General features: G+C 43.3%; 1 protein-coding gene across 2 annotated transcripts in view; it reads right to left on the bottom strand.

Annotated features, from left to right (window-relative positions):
* PTPN21 (protein tyrosine phosphatase non-receptor type 21) overlaps positions 1 to 16013 on the bottom strand; it is a 71102-nt gene that overhangs the window by 9864 nt on the left and 45225 nt on the right. For both annotated transcript variants that reach the window (XM_075926744.1, XM_075926745.1), the window contains 6 exons: positions 10582 to 12050; positions 6981 to 7118; positions 4713 to 4934; positions 2771 to 2899; positions 1649 to 1883; positions 1039 to 1199 (listed from right to left, as the gene is read on the bottom strand). In XM_075926744.1, coding sequence (XP_075782859.1) covers positions 1039 to 1199; positions 1649 to 1883; positions 2771 to 2899; positions 4713 to 4934; positions 6981 to 7118; positions 10582 to 12050 — 2354 coding nt within the window. The remainder of the gene's footprint in view (positions 1 to 1038; positions 1200 to 1648; positions 1884 to 2770; positions 2900 to 4712; positions 4935 to 6980; positions 7119 to 10581; positions 12051 to 16013) is intronic.

The raw sequence follows: 16013 nt of genomic DNA, 5'->3' as shown, positions 1-16013 counted from the left end.
TATGGCAGGGATAGGCAATAATTTTTGATGGGGGGCCCACTCCAAGATTTTGGAAAGTGGTCGAGGGCCACACTCTTCCATGATATTAATAGAGGAGATGCGGGAAGGGTTGCTAGGTGTCCAGTTTTGAACTGGACAGTCCAGTATTTGAGCTTTCTGTTCAGGAAACAAATTGAGAAAATATGAGAAAATATAAATGTCTGGTATTTTCTAAATAAAATGTAATGTAGATTGTGATGTAATGTCAAGTGTGTCTGGTGTTGTTGAAACCATCTGGCAACCCTAGATGCAGAGTCTGGGATGGAGGCTGGATGCAGAAGGTAGCTTGGGGTAAGGGACTGTGTTGCAGGAGGGAGACTGGAGTTTGGGAGGGAGTTGGGATGAAGCATGCAGTTGTGACCCAGGGCAGGAGACTGGAGTGCAGGGGTTTCGGTATAAGAGGGGGATAGAGGGTTTGGGTATGGGGGGGAGGGGCAGAGAGTTGGGGCAGGAAAGGGCTGGGGTGCCAGAAGTAGGCTGTGGCCAAGAGACTTTCTTGTCAGCTGCCAAACTAGCCTGCCTGCCTGCGGCAGAGCTTAAAATGTTTCCCAGCCGGTCAGCCTGCTTGCCAGGCCATGTGCTTCATGAATAAACTGAGCCCAGGAGAGGGGGCGTGGTTCTTCTTAGCTGCCTGCTCTGCTATTCCAACGAGCAGCTCCCATTGGCCGGTTTCTGCCAGAAACTGGCCAATGGGAATGTGCTGGGGCAGGGCCACTCCTAAAACTTCCCCCCTCCCCTCCAGTTTCAAAACAGAAACGGAGCCCTGCAGCTACTTTTCTGCACTGCGAACAGGGCTGCGGGGCAAGCTGGGGACCCTGCCTGGGGATCCCCATTAAGTCCGCGGGCTGGATCCAGTGGCTTGGTGGGTCAGATTTATCTTGCGGGCCATATTTTGCCCAGGCCTGCAATAAGGATTCAACAGATAAGCCACACAATGCCTTATATACTCCACATACATAAAACCGAAGCTTTTATTTTAAACATGGGCAAGAAAATAACCTCATTGTGTTCCAAACAGGCAATCATGATCTCTGACAATATGACTACTCCCGTTCTTCCTACGCCTGCGCTGCAGTGTACCAGTACAGGGGGGTTAGAGCTTTGAGAATCCGCTGTGCTGTTTGTATGGCGCCGCACTGACTGTATCTCCTCCAAGTATGCTGTCAGTTCCAATGGGAAAGAAAAAGACATAAATGCACACAGCATATTGCTACCACTGTAACAAATGTCAGAACAAACTGCAGCCCAGCCTCAAGTCACATTCCTGACAACTATCATTGATTTATTGAAACATTTTTACAACCCAACAAAGCAACAAGGAAGATTATTTACTTAATTGAGGGTTTGCCTTGGTGAGTTTTTGAGGCAGTGACTTGTAGCCTAACTCTATTTTGCTATAGAGCAGTTAAAGTGACAGCACATAGCAAATTATGTTTCAGTTTATATGGTTTTTAATTATTATTAGGTACATAAGCCTGGCAGCAGAAAGACACGCTTCTAAATAAAAATAGCAATCTAGCATCCATCACTGGCATGCTGAAACCTTTAATATCAGCATGCTTTCCCATAGTAGGTGATATGGCTGACAGAGGGAATCGAAACAACTTACACAGAAATCCCTTAGGATCCTCTGGGCTCCCATGCTCTGGCCAGTCTGTATACTGCAGATGCCAAACTGTTCTCTCCTGCCCTGTGAGAAGGTGTTTGATCTTCAAGCCTGTCGTTGCATAGCAGCCAGAGTCTGTGCGGAATCGTGTAGTAATCTTAAATCTTCCATAGGTGACAGTGTTGTGCCTTGAGCCAAGTCGGGGCCAGTACCTGAAGCTCTTTTCTCGCCCACCCTCCTTGGAAGCAAATACATTGTGAACAGAATGCATGGAAGCACACACGAGTGAAGCTGCTGTAACAATCCCAACATTTCCACCCACAATGTACTGCTAAGAGGCTTTTTCCACAAACTTTGACTCAGACTTATTAAGTGGGAAAACCATTTCTAAGGCTTAGTCTACACTAGAATGGCTGGCCAGTCTAACCCTCTCAGCAAATCCCCCAAGTGGAGACCATCTTATACTGGCAAAACTTTTACCAGTTCCCTGAATGAAAAACTATATGGACAAAGGGATTTTTGACAATATAAAAATATCACACAGGATCACGATCCTAACTAACATTATTATATTGTAATTCCTCATTTAACACGTGCCCACTTAACACGTTTTCACGATAGCATGATTTTTTTTTAGGGAACATTTTTTGAATTACATAACCGTCCCCGGAATAACATGATTTCCCCAGCCGGCCTGTTGCTGGTGGCTGTGCGGGGCTTCCCCTGCCTTCCTGCAAAGCAGCGGAGGGTTCGCCATTCGTGGCGCCATTCCCCCCTGACTCTTCCTCGCCAGACACAGTGCAGGTCCTGGCAGACCCATCAGAGGGGCATACTCCCAACCCAATCTCCCTCCCCTCTCCTCCCCTTCCCTTCCCCAGAGTCAAACACCTCCCTTCCCTGCTGTTACCCAGTCCCCTTTCTCCCCCAACCTTATGTCCCGGACCCAACAGACACCACCGCTTGAAATGCAACCCCCACCTTTTCCATTATTTTCAATGGGAAAACTGACCCCGCATAACACGTTTTCACTTAACACGATCATTTTCTGAAACATATCTATAGTGTTAAATGAGGAATTACTGTATTGACAAGCAATTTTAAGGCAGACCTGGCCTAAATACCCACCTCTTCTGCTGTCACCATTGCTATAATGGCAATCCCTTGTTCCCATACCATCTGCCAGAAATCCTGACATGTATTCTGCAAAGGGCCTTGTGTAGCAATATAGTCCCACTCAATGCCACCAACAGAGACCTGTAAAAATGCAAAAGGAGAATGTTAGATTGCTGGTTACAAAGAAAGCTATTTGCAAAGTAAGTGACTTTAAAATGTAGGAGTCAAAGTAGCATTTGGGAAGCAAATGAGGCCATTTGTAAAGCACATTAACCTGACTCTACCTAATATTTGCACTCTGGTGTGTAGTAGTCATCATTTATATCGTTCTTTAAAAAGTTATATGAACATTTAGAAGAGAAAAAACAAATAATCACACAATATTTTAAAAACTTGCCATACTGAACAACCGAGTCTACATCAACATTCTTTCATATTGAGTGAACTCTATACATTCAGACAAATTAAGCTTTAAAGACATTTTCTATTTCAGTGCTGTTATTACAGCATAAGAACGAATCCACACTAGTCAATATGTTTTTCCTCCTAATTTTGATTTAGGAAAGTCAAAATGCTGATTTACAGATTGTATCAAGTATGGAAACTTTTTGGTACTATGCCAAAAGGCCATTAAAAACCATGTAACCTTTTTTTCAAACTGCCTACAAAATAGCAAGAAGACCATCTCCCTCCTAAGAAACATCAAATCATTGAGGACTATACCCCACCTTCCTTTGGAAACACCCACTGGAAAAGGGCAAAGGGGCCTGCCCCCCTAAGAAATTATTTGAAGTTCACCTTACAAGAATTCCATGAAGTTCACCTTAGAAACTTTGAGGAAAGAGACTTGGGGGAGGGGGATTATATTGTGAAGAGTAGTTTCACACCTGGCTCCATACACTTCCTGTGATCAGCTAGGAAAGTTCCTGCATGAAGCTATCTAGCACTTCAACCTTCTGTGCTCCCTGGCCAGATGCATAGAAGGAGAAGAAACAACAGGGCCCTTAATTTCAGTTCTTTACGGTTGGGGATGTGTCTCTGTTTCTCTTTTTCTCTGCTGAGAATGGAGTCAGACTGGACAATTACAATAGCTGACTCATACACACCAATTCTGCTCTCAAAGAACCCCAATGTGCTTAAAGGACTATTACCCAGCTTTTCACATCACCGGAGTATTGATTTACCTTCAATTAATGTATAAAAAAGAAAAAAAGAGAAAGTAACTGAATCAACAGTATATGGCAGATGCCTCAGATATCTGAGTCTCTCTTAAGCTTTAAGAGACTGCTTAAGGGCTTGTCTACACAGAGACTTAATGGGTGGCAAGGAAGGTTTGAATGTACAGTCCTCTAGCTTGTCACTTACTATATGGCTATGCTTTAAAGGTTCCACTGTGTGCTGTAATGTTCTGCACTTCAAACAGTGGTACAAAAAAAACATACTTTTAGTATATTTGTAACAGAGTCTACAGTTGCTTAGTAGGCCACAGTGCTATAGTTTTACACCCCAGCCTGCTGTGCACTAAATCTCCATGTAGATAAGATTTTTCTTCAAAATAGTGAGTATTAGGTCAGCATGAAAAGAAAAAGATGGACAGGACTGGGCACTTACACTCCTTAATTTATCAGTCATCAGTTTCTCAACTTCAGTCCAAACTCTTCTCTTAGTACAACAATAGTTGCAATCCCCTGCACAGCTAAGAGAAAGAAAAATCTCTCCCAGCAGTGTTATACTGCTCTGAAGCGAGCACCACAATAGGGCTGAGATCTTCACTATCAAGACTCTCCTCATGGACTCTGGTGTCCTCACATTTCAAAATGCAGAGGTCAGTGTAACATTTTTAGGCTATACAGAATTATTTTAACAGAACAAAAAAGGGGCTTCTGATACCAGCTCCAAAATGAGAGATTGAAGAATCATTGTGCAAAACATTCTTCATTTGTGTTAATCTTACCTTAATATGGGATGCATTGATGTAACCCGTGTTGTTTTCTTTGGTTGGGACCAGCTCCACTCTGGCATCATCATAGGGAAGGACATCCTGAAACCTGTTTCTCTCAGCGTTTTCAGGGAGTCGGGCTATTGAGCACTCTCCATCTATGAGCCTTTTCTTTTGAACCCGCTCATACTCAGTAAACACCATTCCCTGTTCCAGCCGTTGTTCTAGAATTTTACACTAAGAGACAGAATAGTATGATCATTCAATGTCACATCTCAGCTCAATTCTACTCTCAACACTGCAGTGAAAAGAATTTAATAAAAAATGTACACATTTTTCTCGCTTCTAATTTTTAAAATCCCACTTCAGCCACTGCTGTTTTTACAATCACAGTAATTCAGGAGTGGCCAAATCTTTATTCAGACAAAACTAATTCAGAGACAACTAATTTAAGTTAATGGGTGTTCTGCCTAAGAGAACAAGGATGAAGAATGTAAGGATATAATAGTAGGAGATGGCGATAGTAAAAAAACATTCAAAAATTATTCCTTATTTCTATATCGACAATCCAATCAGACATGGGAACATTTTGCCAAACAAAGTAGTTAGGACACATTCTAGTGTCCAAAGTAGTTAGGACACATAGGTGTTTGCAGCAAAGATGTTTGCATAGGGATGTGTACAGTACTTTCTGTTTAATATAGCAGGTTACAGTAGTGACTATGAGAGGTATCTTCCAACTGTATTATTTGGTCAGCTTTGTTGTTCAGGTAGAAGAAAAAAACCTCTCCAGATTCAACACAAAACTGAATAAATTCAGCATAACCTTTCATCCAGGAGAAGGTTTTAAGGTAATTTTGGACCCAATTGGGCCCGAGCTCAAGATGTAAAATAAAAAAGTAACCCACCGCGCTGCACTGCAGGGGCCGCCCCGCCCACCCTAGGTCTCGTGCCCGCTGCCTGCGGCCCCCAGCACCGTCCGGGACTCGCCCCTTCCACCCACGAGGTTACATAAGCGACCCCTCTCCCCCTTTCCCTCCCCTGCCAGCACGCAGTGCCCCAATCCCCAAGTGCACAATGGCTTGGACACTCGCCCTGCCCCCCGCGGCACCTGCAGCCCCAGGCGTGAGCTGGGGTGCCTCTCCCAGGTGTAACCTCCCCTCCACCCGGGGTTGCACCCTACCCCCCCTCTGGGGATGACACAGACCTAAATTTTAATCCCTATAGAAATCAGTGCAACTTTTCTTCAAAAAAAGATAATGGACTACTATTTTTCTACATTTTGTTCCTCCAGTTTACCGAGCAATGCCGAGTAACTCCAGCTAGTTTGTCCATAAAACGACAACACCTCTCTCCAGTGTGTGGATCTTAATTAATTATCCAAACCTTTGAGCTCCCCTAAATGGATTACTGCTATGTTCTCAACCGCAGGTTTACCTTTGGAAATCATTTGGAAGTTTGTAGTTGGTACAGAATGTGGTGCATTATGCAAAGAATCCTGTTCTTAAGTGTTGGCTGTAGGATGCACTATTCGCTACTTCTCCAAGGAATACACCAGCATCCTCTATGTTCCCTGGTATAATTCAGGGTGATAATATTGTTCTATAGAGCCCTACATAGTGTAGATCGTGCCTATTTTCATTCCATGTCCTCTCATGAGATTTATAATAGCCAGAGTGTTCTTGCCTATGCTGCACGTCCAAGCTTTAAACAGCTAGAAGCTGAGATTGAGAAATTTTCAGTTGGATGACCCTCAACTTTGGAACCGGCTTCCCTCACAGGTCTGTGATGGTATTAATGTGCTCATCTTCAGGGCATTGTGTAAGATCATCTATTTTTTAGGGGCTTTCCATGAGGAGAAATATCAATGTGACCTGCAAAGATTTGAACCCTGAAGTAAATTCTAACTAAGCTACTTATTTGTTAAGCACCAACAGTAAAAGTCACACACAGTCACAGCCGCTACTAGAAAGAGCATACACTCTAGACAGCTGCACAATTCAATGAGAAATGGAGGGGAAATTTTCTAATTTAAAAACTCTGAATTTTACACATCTAAAAGCAAAAAATTATAAAATTTCATCTTTTGTTTCATTAGGCACTTTTACCAAAACTTATCAATCGTTAGATGTCTCTTTTGCCTATTTGTGGCCACCTTCTGTGTCTGAATTATTTGAGGGTGAGATGATCTAGTAATTAGCACAAAATACAAAGTTGATGCAGTTCATTTTTAAGATTGACGAGATAAGAGAAACCAAACACCCCAGAAACCTTTTAACATACCCGTTCATCATTTGTTGCTCTGGTAGGCTCTTCCTTGCCCTCATCTGGCAAAGGCATTCGAGACAAGGTTAGTCCATTTAGCGCAGCTAACTTCAGAGGCCCTATTTTTTTGGCATCAGTTCTATTCTTTTTCATACCCTGCAGAAAAAAATTACAAATTGTTAATAGCCACAAAACAGATTACTACATAGTCCTCATGGGGGTTCGGTCAGTACAGAGGAATCCTTCATCTTCTTTTTGCAAGCAGAAGACAATGCATAGCCCTTTCTCTTTGTGTTAGAGAGTGCACTGGTAAAGCCACATTCCTTTCTAGGATAGGACACCTGTATGACTTCATTCCAAACACTAGTTTCTGAAACACCACAAGAATGACAAATATTGTTCTCTCCAAGGTTAGGTCACAGTGTGAGGGGCAATTTTGAGCAATTTACAGTCCTGAACAGAATTAAAATCCTGAATAGTTTGAATAGGACAGCAAAATACCACAAAGGGATTCCACACACAAGCTTATTATGTGCAAACTATATAGTTTACAGTCCCAGTTTTCAGATGTGGCCCCAGAGAACACAATTTTGTGGGTACTTTTTATAGCATTTAGATATGTAAGCATTAAAGTATCTTTTCCCCAGCTACAGTTTATGTCAAATTAGTTTAAAAAAAATGTGGCTACTACAACATATTTCAGATGCAAAAATGTGATCGAGATTTAGAGGCAGAGTTAAGGTCTTTTGGAAAATCAAGGCCTGAATCTTTACTTTTGTAACAATCACTCACTGTTAAATAAAAAGGTTAGAAAAAAATCCTGGAGGATTTTTGTGTTAAGAACCATTTTATATTTTAAACACTTACCTATTAGAGAAAGTAAATATTTCAATCCTACAGTTTATAAATGTGAATGCTAACAAAAATAATAGACTTAAGGAATTTAACACAGTGAAAAAACCTGAAATACTACATGGGCACCTGTGGTGTTTGAGTGAAAAGTCAATATATCCAAGGGCTAATGGGCAGCAACAGAAACAAAAGTGCTGCTAACTGCTAAAGTTAAAGAATAGGACTGTGTGCAAGAATGAATGAATGGAAACCCAAGAACAAAGGGCCACAGTGGGAGCAAAAGATGTCATGGAAAGAATGCCTCTACTAGTCTTATCAAGATATAAAACTCTGAGTGTTAAGTACTGAAAAGAATTAGGTTCTATCTATATTGTTTGCAGGATTATTGTAGCCATACTGGTCCCAGGATATGAGATACACAAAAAGAGTGAGGTACTTTACTGAACCAACTTCTGTTAACGAAAGACATAAGCTTTCAGGCTCCATAGAAGTTGGTCCAATAAAATATATTACCTCTTTCACCTTGTTCTAGCTATACAGTGTTTTGTAATAACTAAACAATGTTACTAGCTGAATAAGACAGTATTCTATAGAACATTTCCAATGAGTGAAGAACATCTAAGTTTAAAACTGAATTGAGAGTCTCTCTCAATGAAAGTAATCTAATTATAAACAGAGTAGAAGGAAAAGCCAAGGTAAGTTTGCAAGTGTCTCAAAAACTTATACCATGGAAAGAGCAAGACTCAAAAGCTTAAAAATAAAGGTCACACTGCAATAATTAGGAGTTAGGTGCTTAAAAAACCTTTCAGGATTTGGGCTCATAACACAAGGTAAGAGTGTAAGCTACCTATCAATATAAGCCTATCAACAAAAGAGCCTCATTAGTTTTACTTGATGCTAGTGTAACAAAGAGGGGGAAGAGACAAATAAATTATATACAATCATAAAGTTCTTAAAAGAAATTGAATAGGATTGTGCTATTTCGCTAGGTCTCATTTTGCATCCAGCTCCTTGCTAGGAGGACAGAAGAACAATGATGAGGACCATGTAAGAGTCTAGATAAATAGATTAATCCTACAGTAGTTAGTTTCTGCAGGGTCAGCTATAGCAGCTGCTAAAACAGTAAAACTAGTATGCCAGTCTGTTTCTCACTGCAGCTTTTCCCAGTGAAAAAAACTACTTGGCAGCTGCTGGGGAAGAAGTTAAAGTAGTATAATCGATCACTAGAAAAAGGCAATCTAAAAACAGGGAACACAAAAATGAAGACGGTGGCTACAAAAAAGAATTTTTTGTTTTTATTACAGTAGCACCCACAACGAGGTAGGCATTGCAAACATATCAGGAGTCAGAGTCCTCGCCCTAAGAACTTGTAAAGTTTTCAGACTAAAACCAAAGTGGGTAGATATAGAAGACAGTGAATTATATTGTGTGGTTCTGCATGCCTCTTGTGGGAGGTTCTGTGGGGGACACGAGTTTCAGTTTATGTTTTATGGCTTGGTGAGGTAGAAGTGGGAGAGAAGGGAATGGTAAAGAAGGACTGAGTTTGTAGGGATGTTTAGAAAGTAGGATGGGAAGGGAAGAGTGCCTGGGAAAGGGAAAAGCCAAGGAGTGCATACAAAGGAGGGAGGTGTCAGAACACACGAGTGAACACGCAGTTAAGACCAATTCTCACATTACAGGAATAGGTCTAATGTCATCACAAGACTTCTCAGACAGTGGGTGTAGCTGCTCCTGCTCCAGCTGTCTGGTGAATGGGGGAACTATAGGAACCATGGCCTGTTAAAAAGACCCCCTAGACAGCTCATCCGCGGACTGTATGAGGCTGAGGAATAGGGTTACCAGATGGGTTTCAAAAAAATACCGGACACACGTGATCTCAGAACGGGTGGGTGTGTGTATGGGGAGGGGAACCAGCTGGGAGGGGAGCTGGGCTGGCCGGGAGGAGGTCGGGGGGGAGTGGGGCTGGACCGGGGGAGGGACCAGCCAGTGGGAAGCAGGACTGGCCAGGAGGGAGTTGGGGAAAGCAGAGCTGCCCGGGGCGGAGGGGGGGACCTGCTGGCAGGGAGCAGGGCTGGCCGGCAGGGAATTGGGGGGAGCGGGGCTGGACGGGGGGAACTGGCTGGCGGGAAGCAGGGCTGACCCGGGCCCACACAGATCCCAGGGTGCTGCCCGTCCCACACACAGTCCTGGTGGGGTGCACGGGCGAGTCCAGCCCTGGGGATTCCATCCCGCCCCGCCCCTGCCTCCACCTCCCTCCTCTCTACTACATAATTGTGTACTGCCTGGCTGGTAGACACGCTCACGCAGTATGAGCGTGTCTAACAGCCAGGCAGTATGCAACTATGTACTGATACTCCTGATAATAATAAAACTTACTTAATTAGAAAATACCAGACATTTATATGTCCAAAATTTTCTCAATTTGTTTCCCAGACAAAAAGCTCAAATACCAGTCTGTCTGGTTCAAAACTGGACACTTGGCAATCCTACTGAGGAAGTCTCAGAGCCAGTCCCCAGTAGCTACAGGCTAACTAAAGGGTGGAGGCAGGAAGGCTGGCTGAACAGACTGAGAGGGAAACAAAGACAAAATGGGAGAGAGAAAGGTCAGACATATAAGGAGAGGAAACAGAGCGAAAGAGAGTGCAATGGAGAGGAAGGTTACTACATTAAATTGCTACGCTTCAAAAACTTTGAAAAACTATTTTTAAAAACACAAATGATACCAGATCTATCACTATGAGAAGAGACAGAAACAATATCCACTTACACCTAGAGGGGGAAGACCTTCCACTATATTTTTCTTTCCTGACAAAAGGTCAGAGACAGGTCTCTTCTTTAGAGAATCCTTTCTCACTCTGTACCTTCCTGAAGTCGTAAGGTCAGATTCTGACATAGACGGAGTCAGCAAGCCTTCACCTCTTCTCTGCACTTGGGTTTCAGCCATTAAGTGTCCCAGGCTCACATCTTTTATCCTCTTTTCTGGCTCTGAAATATGTAACTTAGGCTCAAGGATATGCAAAGGGCCAGGAGGTGAAGCAACAGAACTGTAGGGGTAACTTAGTAAGGATTCATGAGGATAACCACTCATAATAGCAGAAAGTGGGGTCTGGTCATCAGTGAGAGGAGTCAGAGTTGTACTAGCTTTGTTTTCTTCTTCAAATTCTTCCTCTTCCTCGCTGCTGTGAATCAACATAGTGGCATCTGAAAGAGACTTCTTATGATCACAGTTCAAACTTCCTTCTTGCTCCTCAGTTTCTTCTTGCTTTGTTCTTTCCACAAAAACACTAGGTTGTGACCCTCCTGCTATGACCCTGGAAAGGGCCACATCTGCAGCAGAGGCTGACATGGTCCTCTCTTTAATTCTTATGCCTTCAAAGTTGTGAGCCAGCCCAGCTATTTCGATACTGTTCCTTTTCTGTAGCTGAGCATGGTGTGCTGATGTTAAGGGCTCACTCACCTCCTGAAGGGAATGTGCAACAGGCAGACTGTCTTCCTGAAATGTCTGGACAGAATGATGGACTCGCCGGGTGATGAGATCTGGGTTGCTGCTGCTAATGTAAAGATGTCGGGAAAGGTCTGGGGTACTGTTTGCAGGTCTTGGGTATGGATAAGGGGGAGGAGGTCGATAGACCTGGGTCTTCATGATGTTTGGCGTTGGGTATTCCTGAGCCTGAAGCTGCACATTTGTCAGCTCAGGTACACTGACTGCTCCAACAACTGGACGCCGTTCAACAGGGTATGGGTAGGGAGACTGGCTATGAAAACTGTAATTCAGGTTAAAAGGATAGTGACCAGACTGGGGGGAGGTAAAATGAGCATGTTCTCGAATTTCAGGTTGGCTGTAGACCAGAGCATCAGGCCTACTGTAGGCATATGAATTGCTGATGTTAAGATTTCTCATAGAATGACTCTGCCTATCTGTGTGTATCATTCCTCTGTTAAGCTGTCTCATCACAGTTTCATAATCTGGGGTAGGCCGATAAGAAGGTGGTATTAGTGCACTATGTCGATGTGACGGAACGTAATCAGGTCTTGGGACATCGCTTCCAGTGATGCTTGGGTTAGAGGACATGGGAGATGGCTGCAAGTAGTGCTGTGGGTTATTCAAAGAGTTTGTGCTGTGTGCACTGTAGACACTCCCATTGCGGATTCTGCCATTGTAGTCATGTGGAGCTCTATCCAGGCTAGTCTGAGAGTGGTAATAGAATCCATTCTGCTTGCTCACAAAAAGGTTATCTGAAAAAAGTTCAACAACCATTATGTCCAAACATTACAACATTGAAATTCCTCTACTAGTCATGTTTAATCAATGATTAATTATCAAAACCTCAGCCCTTCCCTCCCATGTCTTGACTTTAACAATACATTTCGGCCACAGATTGCTCCCAAGCAACATTTTCCTTCCAAAGATTGCATCTAGCACAAAATGATAGTATTTCTGTTTGTTTTACCTCTTGCTACCTGGCCACATTTCTGACATGCAGAACGATATTATAATATTGTCCTTTATTTGGAGGCTGATTTAATTCTGATGTGATTTGTTTTCAGAAACCCTGATGTTACTGAGTGTGGCATCAAGACTCAGCCAGCAAACATGAGAGATGTACATTTGCCTTCTCTCTTGAAGTTATGCAGAACGTGTTTTGCTTTGACCAAGTGGAGTTGTGATGTAACAGCCAGAGACAGAATCCAGACAAGGTTGATCAATAAAATCCATCAACTTCACTGTGACAGGGTGTCTGTCCTGCACTGGCCCTTTAAGGGCAAAACCCAGCCCTGAGCAAGGGCTGCCAGCAAAGCCCCAGCTGAGGCAGTTATTGCTAATTAGGCCCAACTGGGGGCTATATAACGAAGGACTCCTGGAGAAGGAGGGGAAAATTTACCCTTTCTCTGGTTGGAGAGCAGGCTGCTTGGGAAGCAGGAGGCTTCTTGGAGGCAGAGCAGGGGAAACTCTGGCCAGGCCAACTCCCAGGCTGCAGGGCCTAAGGCCAAACCTGAGTGCAGGAGGGCTGCAGAGAGCCAGCCAGGGTAGGCAAAGGCAGCAGGTCCACACCCTCTTTGCCAATGTTGAGAGGCCATTCCAGACTGCAGTTTGCCCCTGAGGTAGGGGCTAGCTGAAGACTGGCAGTGGGTCACTGAGGCAAGGAGGGTATACTGGAACTGTGTATTCCCTAGAGGGGAAATGGGTGTTCCCTGGGAGGGGAGGATCCTGGAGTGCAGAGACTGATAAACACTCCCTGGAAGGGGGTCGAGAGATAGTGGAGTGGGCACTGCCAGAGGGCAGTGTCTTAAAGAGGACATTGTGGTTCAAGAGTGATGTAGGTCCGGACTGGAGAGTGAAGCAAGCACACAGGGAGACCCTAGTCAGAGGGAGGTGTCAAGTGAGCAGACAAAAGCTAATCTCCAGTGCCCCCAGCTGGAGGTGCTGTGGCTATGAGTCCGCCCCGTGAGACTCATTCACGTCAACGTCAGGGTTCCAGCTCTCTAGGCCAGGGGAAACAAGGGCACAGTACAGAGTTACGGTATTTCAGCTCTGGGGGAAGAGCTCACCATACCCACAGGGGCAGCCACACTAGTAGTCTAGTGTGGATTAATTAACAGTGACTGCAGAGGGAACTATCCCTAATTCACCAAGAGACTCAAAGCCCTGCAGTGACCGCAGCGACTGCAAAGTAGACAGAGTGCAAGCTGTGGAGGAAAAGGGTCATATCTTGAGTAAAATGGAAAAGTTTTTGGTCCTACTTCTAATCTTATTTCTTTATATTTTATTTACCTCATTTACTGCACTTAATTTTACAGCTTTACTCTTGAGGTACACCAATGCAAGGTCTTGTCTCCATAGCAAAGTAGCACTAGAATAACCTAAGGTGTGAATTCAGACTGATCTAGTTAAACAAGTGTAAATTCCTGTATATAGACACATGTTTGTCTTTTTTCAATGTAACTTAATTCAACTGGGAATTGGTTTATGTTAAATCAAAATAAGCCACCCAGAATAGAGTGTCCACATGTGAGTTTGCATTGGTTCAACTATATTAGTTTAAAAAACAATTTAAGTTAATCCAGTTCAATTGACCTATGCAGAGAAGGCCTTGGCTATAGAAGAATCTGGCCCACTGTATAAATGAATATCAATACTAATGGCATGTCTATAATCAGCTAAGAAATGTGATTCTGAATTCAGGAAGACATATGCTTGCTAGCTCTGGTCAAGACAGCATGCTAAAAATACAGCATGGTATGTGGGGACAGCAAGGGCAGTGACTCAGCCTAGCTGTCCCAAGTACATTCCTAGGATCTCAGATGCATTGGTTCACAAGTGGCTAGCCTGAACCATTGCCTGTGCCACCCAGCTGCAGTGATATTTTCAAACAGAGCATGTGCGCTTCTCTGAGCTAGGAATTACACCTTCAGCTCAGGAAGATGTACACACATTAGCTCTCTGTAGACAGTCTAAGAAATCTGCTTTATGTGACCATTCCAGCAACTAACAAGGTAGACCTTAGTAAAGCAAGAGTTATTTGGAGACTTTGGGATATTTTAAAGTACGGTAGGATGTTGCCTACTACAGTTGGTCCTTATTACAGATTTCATTATAAATATTAAAGAAAATTATTTTTTGTTTTATGCATTTAATGTTTATAAAAAACAGTGGAGTTTTTGCTCTGATGCTAAAATGCAAAACAGGGTAAACAGAGGTCACTTCTTTCAGTACTTTTTGTACATGAAGTAGAAACAAAGACTGCTGTACATCTTTGCTGCCAATTGCTTTTGATTCTTTTTGTTTGAGAGAATATGTGTTCAATACTAGGATTTTATTACAAATCTAGTATTTTTTATAGTACCTTTACTGTTGTGATTTTGGAAACAAATCAATTCCATTCTGCTATAAAAATTAGCAGATGACAGGACTTCCCAAAGTTGTCAGCAATTCAGTATTACCAATGTTGTTTACATTTGTACTACACTAGCAGTCAAAGGCTTGATTGCACTGGAAAATTTAATACAGTCCTTCGTTCAGAGAACTTGGTCTAATTAAAAACACAAAATGAGGGTAACTATAAAAGAGAAGGAAAATGAAGGTACTGGTAAATCCACTGCATATTACACAGGCTAGCTACGTGCACTTATGGGGAGTGCTGCGTAATTTAACTATTTTGATTTTAGAAACTGAGCATTTAAGAATTCCTTATCAACCCAGCTGTAATCCCCTGGGCTTGCTCAAAATTTACAGCCCGGCTGTGTCTAGACTGGCCAGTTTTTCTGGAAAATCAGCCACTCATGTAAGATTGTCAGTGTTCTTGCGGAAATACTATGCTGCTCCCGTTCGGCCAAAAGTACTTTTGTGCAAAAGGGTCAGTGTAGACAGCCCAGATTTGTTTTCCGCAAAAAAGCCTCGATCGCGAAAATGGCAATCGGGGCTTTTTTGCAGAAAAGCGTGTCTAGATTGGCATGGACGCTTTTCTGCAGAAAGTGCTTTTGCGGAAAAGCGTCCATGCCAATCTAGACGCTCTGTTCCGAAAATGCTTTTAACTGAAAAGTTTTCTGTTAAAAGCATTTCCAGAAAATCATGCCAGTCTAGACATAGCCCCCCCAGTTTATCCCAATGATTTCTATACCTACTACTACACACAACAGGTCCCTCTGGGTATGTCTACACTACTCTCCTAGTTCGAACTAGGAGGGTAATGTAGGCATACCGCACTTGCAAATGAAGCCCGGGATTTGAATTTCCCGGGCTTCATTTGCATAAGTGGGGAGCCGCCATTTTTAAAACCCCGCTGGTTCGAACCCCGGGCACCCCGTGGAACGAGGTGTACTGGTAGTTCAGAATAGGAAGCCTAGTCCGAACTACCTAGTTCGAGCCCCGTGTAGCCGCGCTGCACGGGGTTCGAACCAGCGGGGTTTTAAAAATGGCGGCTCCCCGCTTATGCAAATGAAGCCCGGGAAATTCAAATCCCGGGCTTCATTTGCAAGTGCGGTATGCCTACATTACCCTGCTAGTTCGAACTAGTGGGGTAGTGTAGACATACCCTCACTTCCTTTAGTATCTGTCCCACATAGTCCTAAGAAATCTCACTTTCTCTAGTGATGGGCTGGGTCCTTGGAGTAGTCAGGGAAAGAGGGTACAAAGTCCATTGATACTTTACAGAGCTCTGATATCCTTAAGGTCTACAGGGATATGAAGGCTGTATGTAA

This window comes from Pelodiscus sinensis, chromosome 4, assembly GCF_049634645.1.
Source record: "Pelodiscus sinensis isolate JC-2024 chromosome 4, ASM4963464v1, whole genome shotgun sequence".
NCBI classification, from domain to species: domain Eukaryota; kingdom Metazoa; phylum Chordata; order Testudines; family Trionychidae; genus Pelodiscus; species Pelodiscus sinensis.
This window is presented reverse-complemented; position numbering and strand designations above follow the sequence as displayed.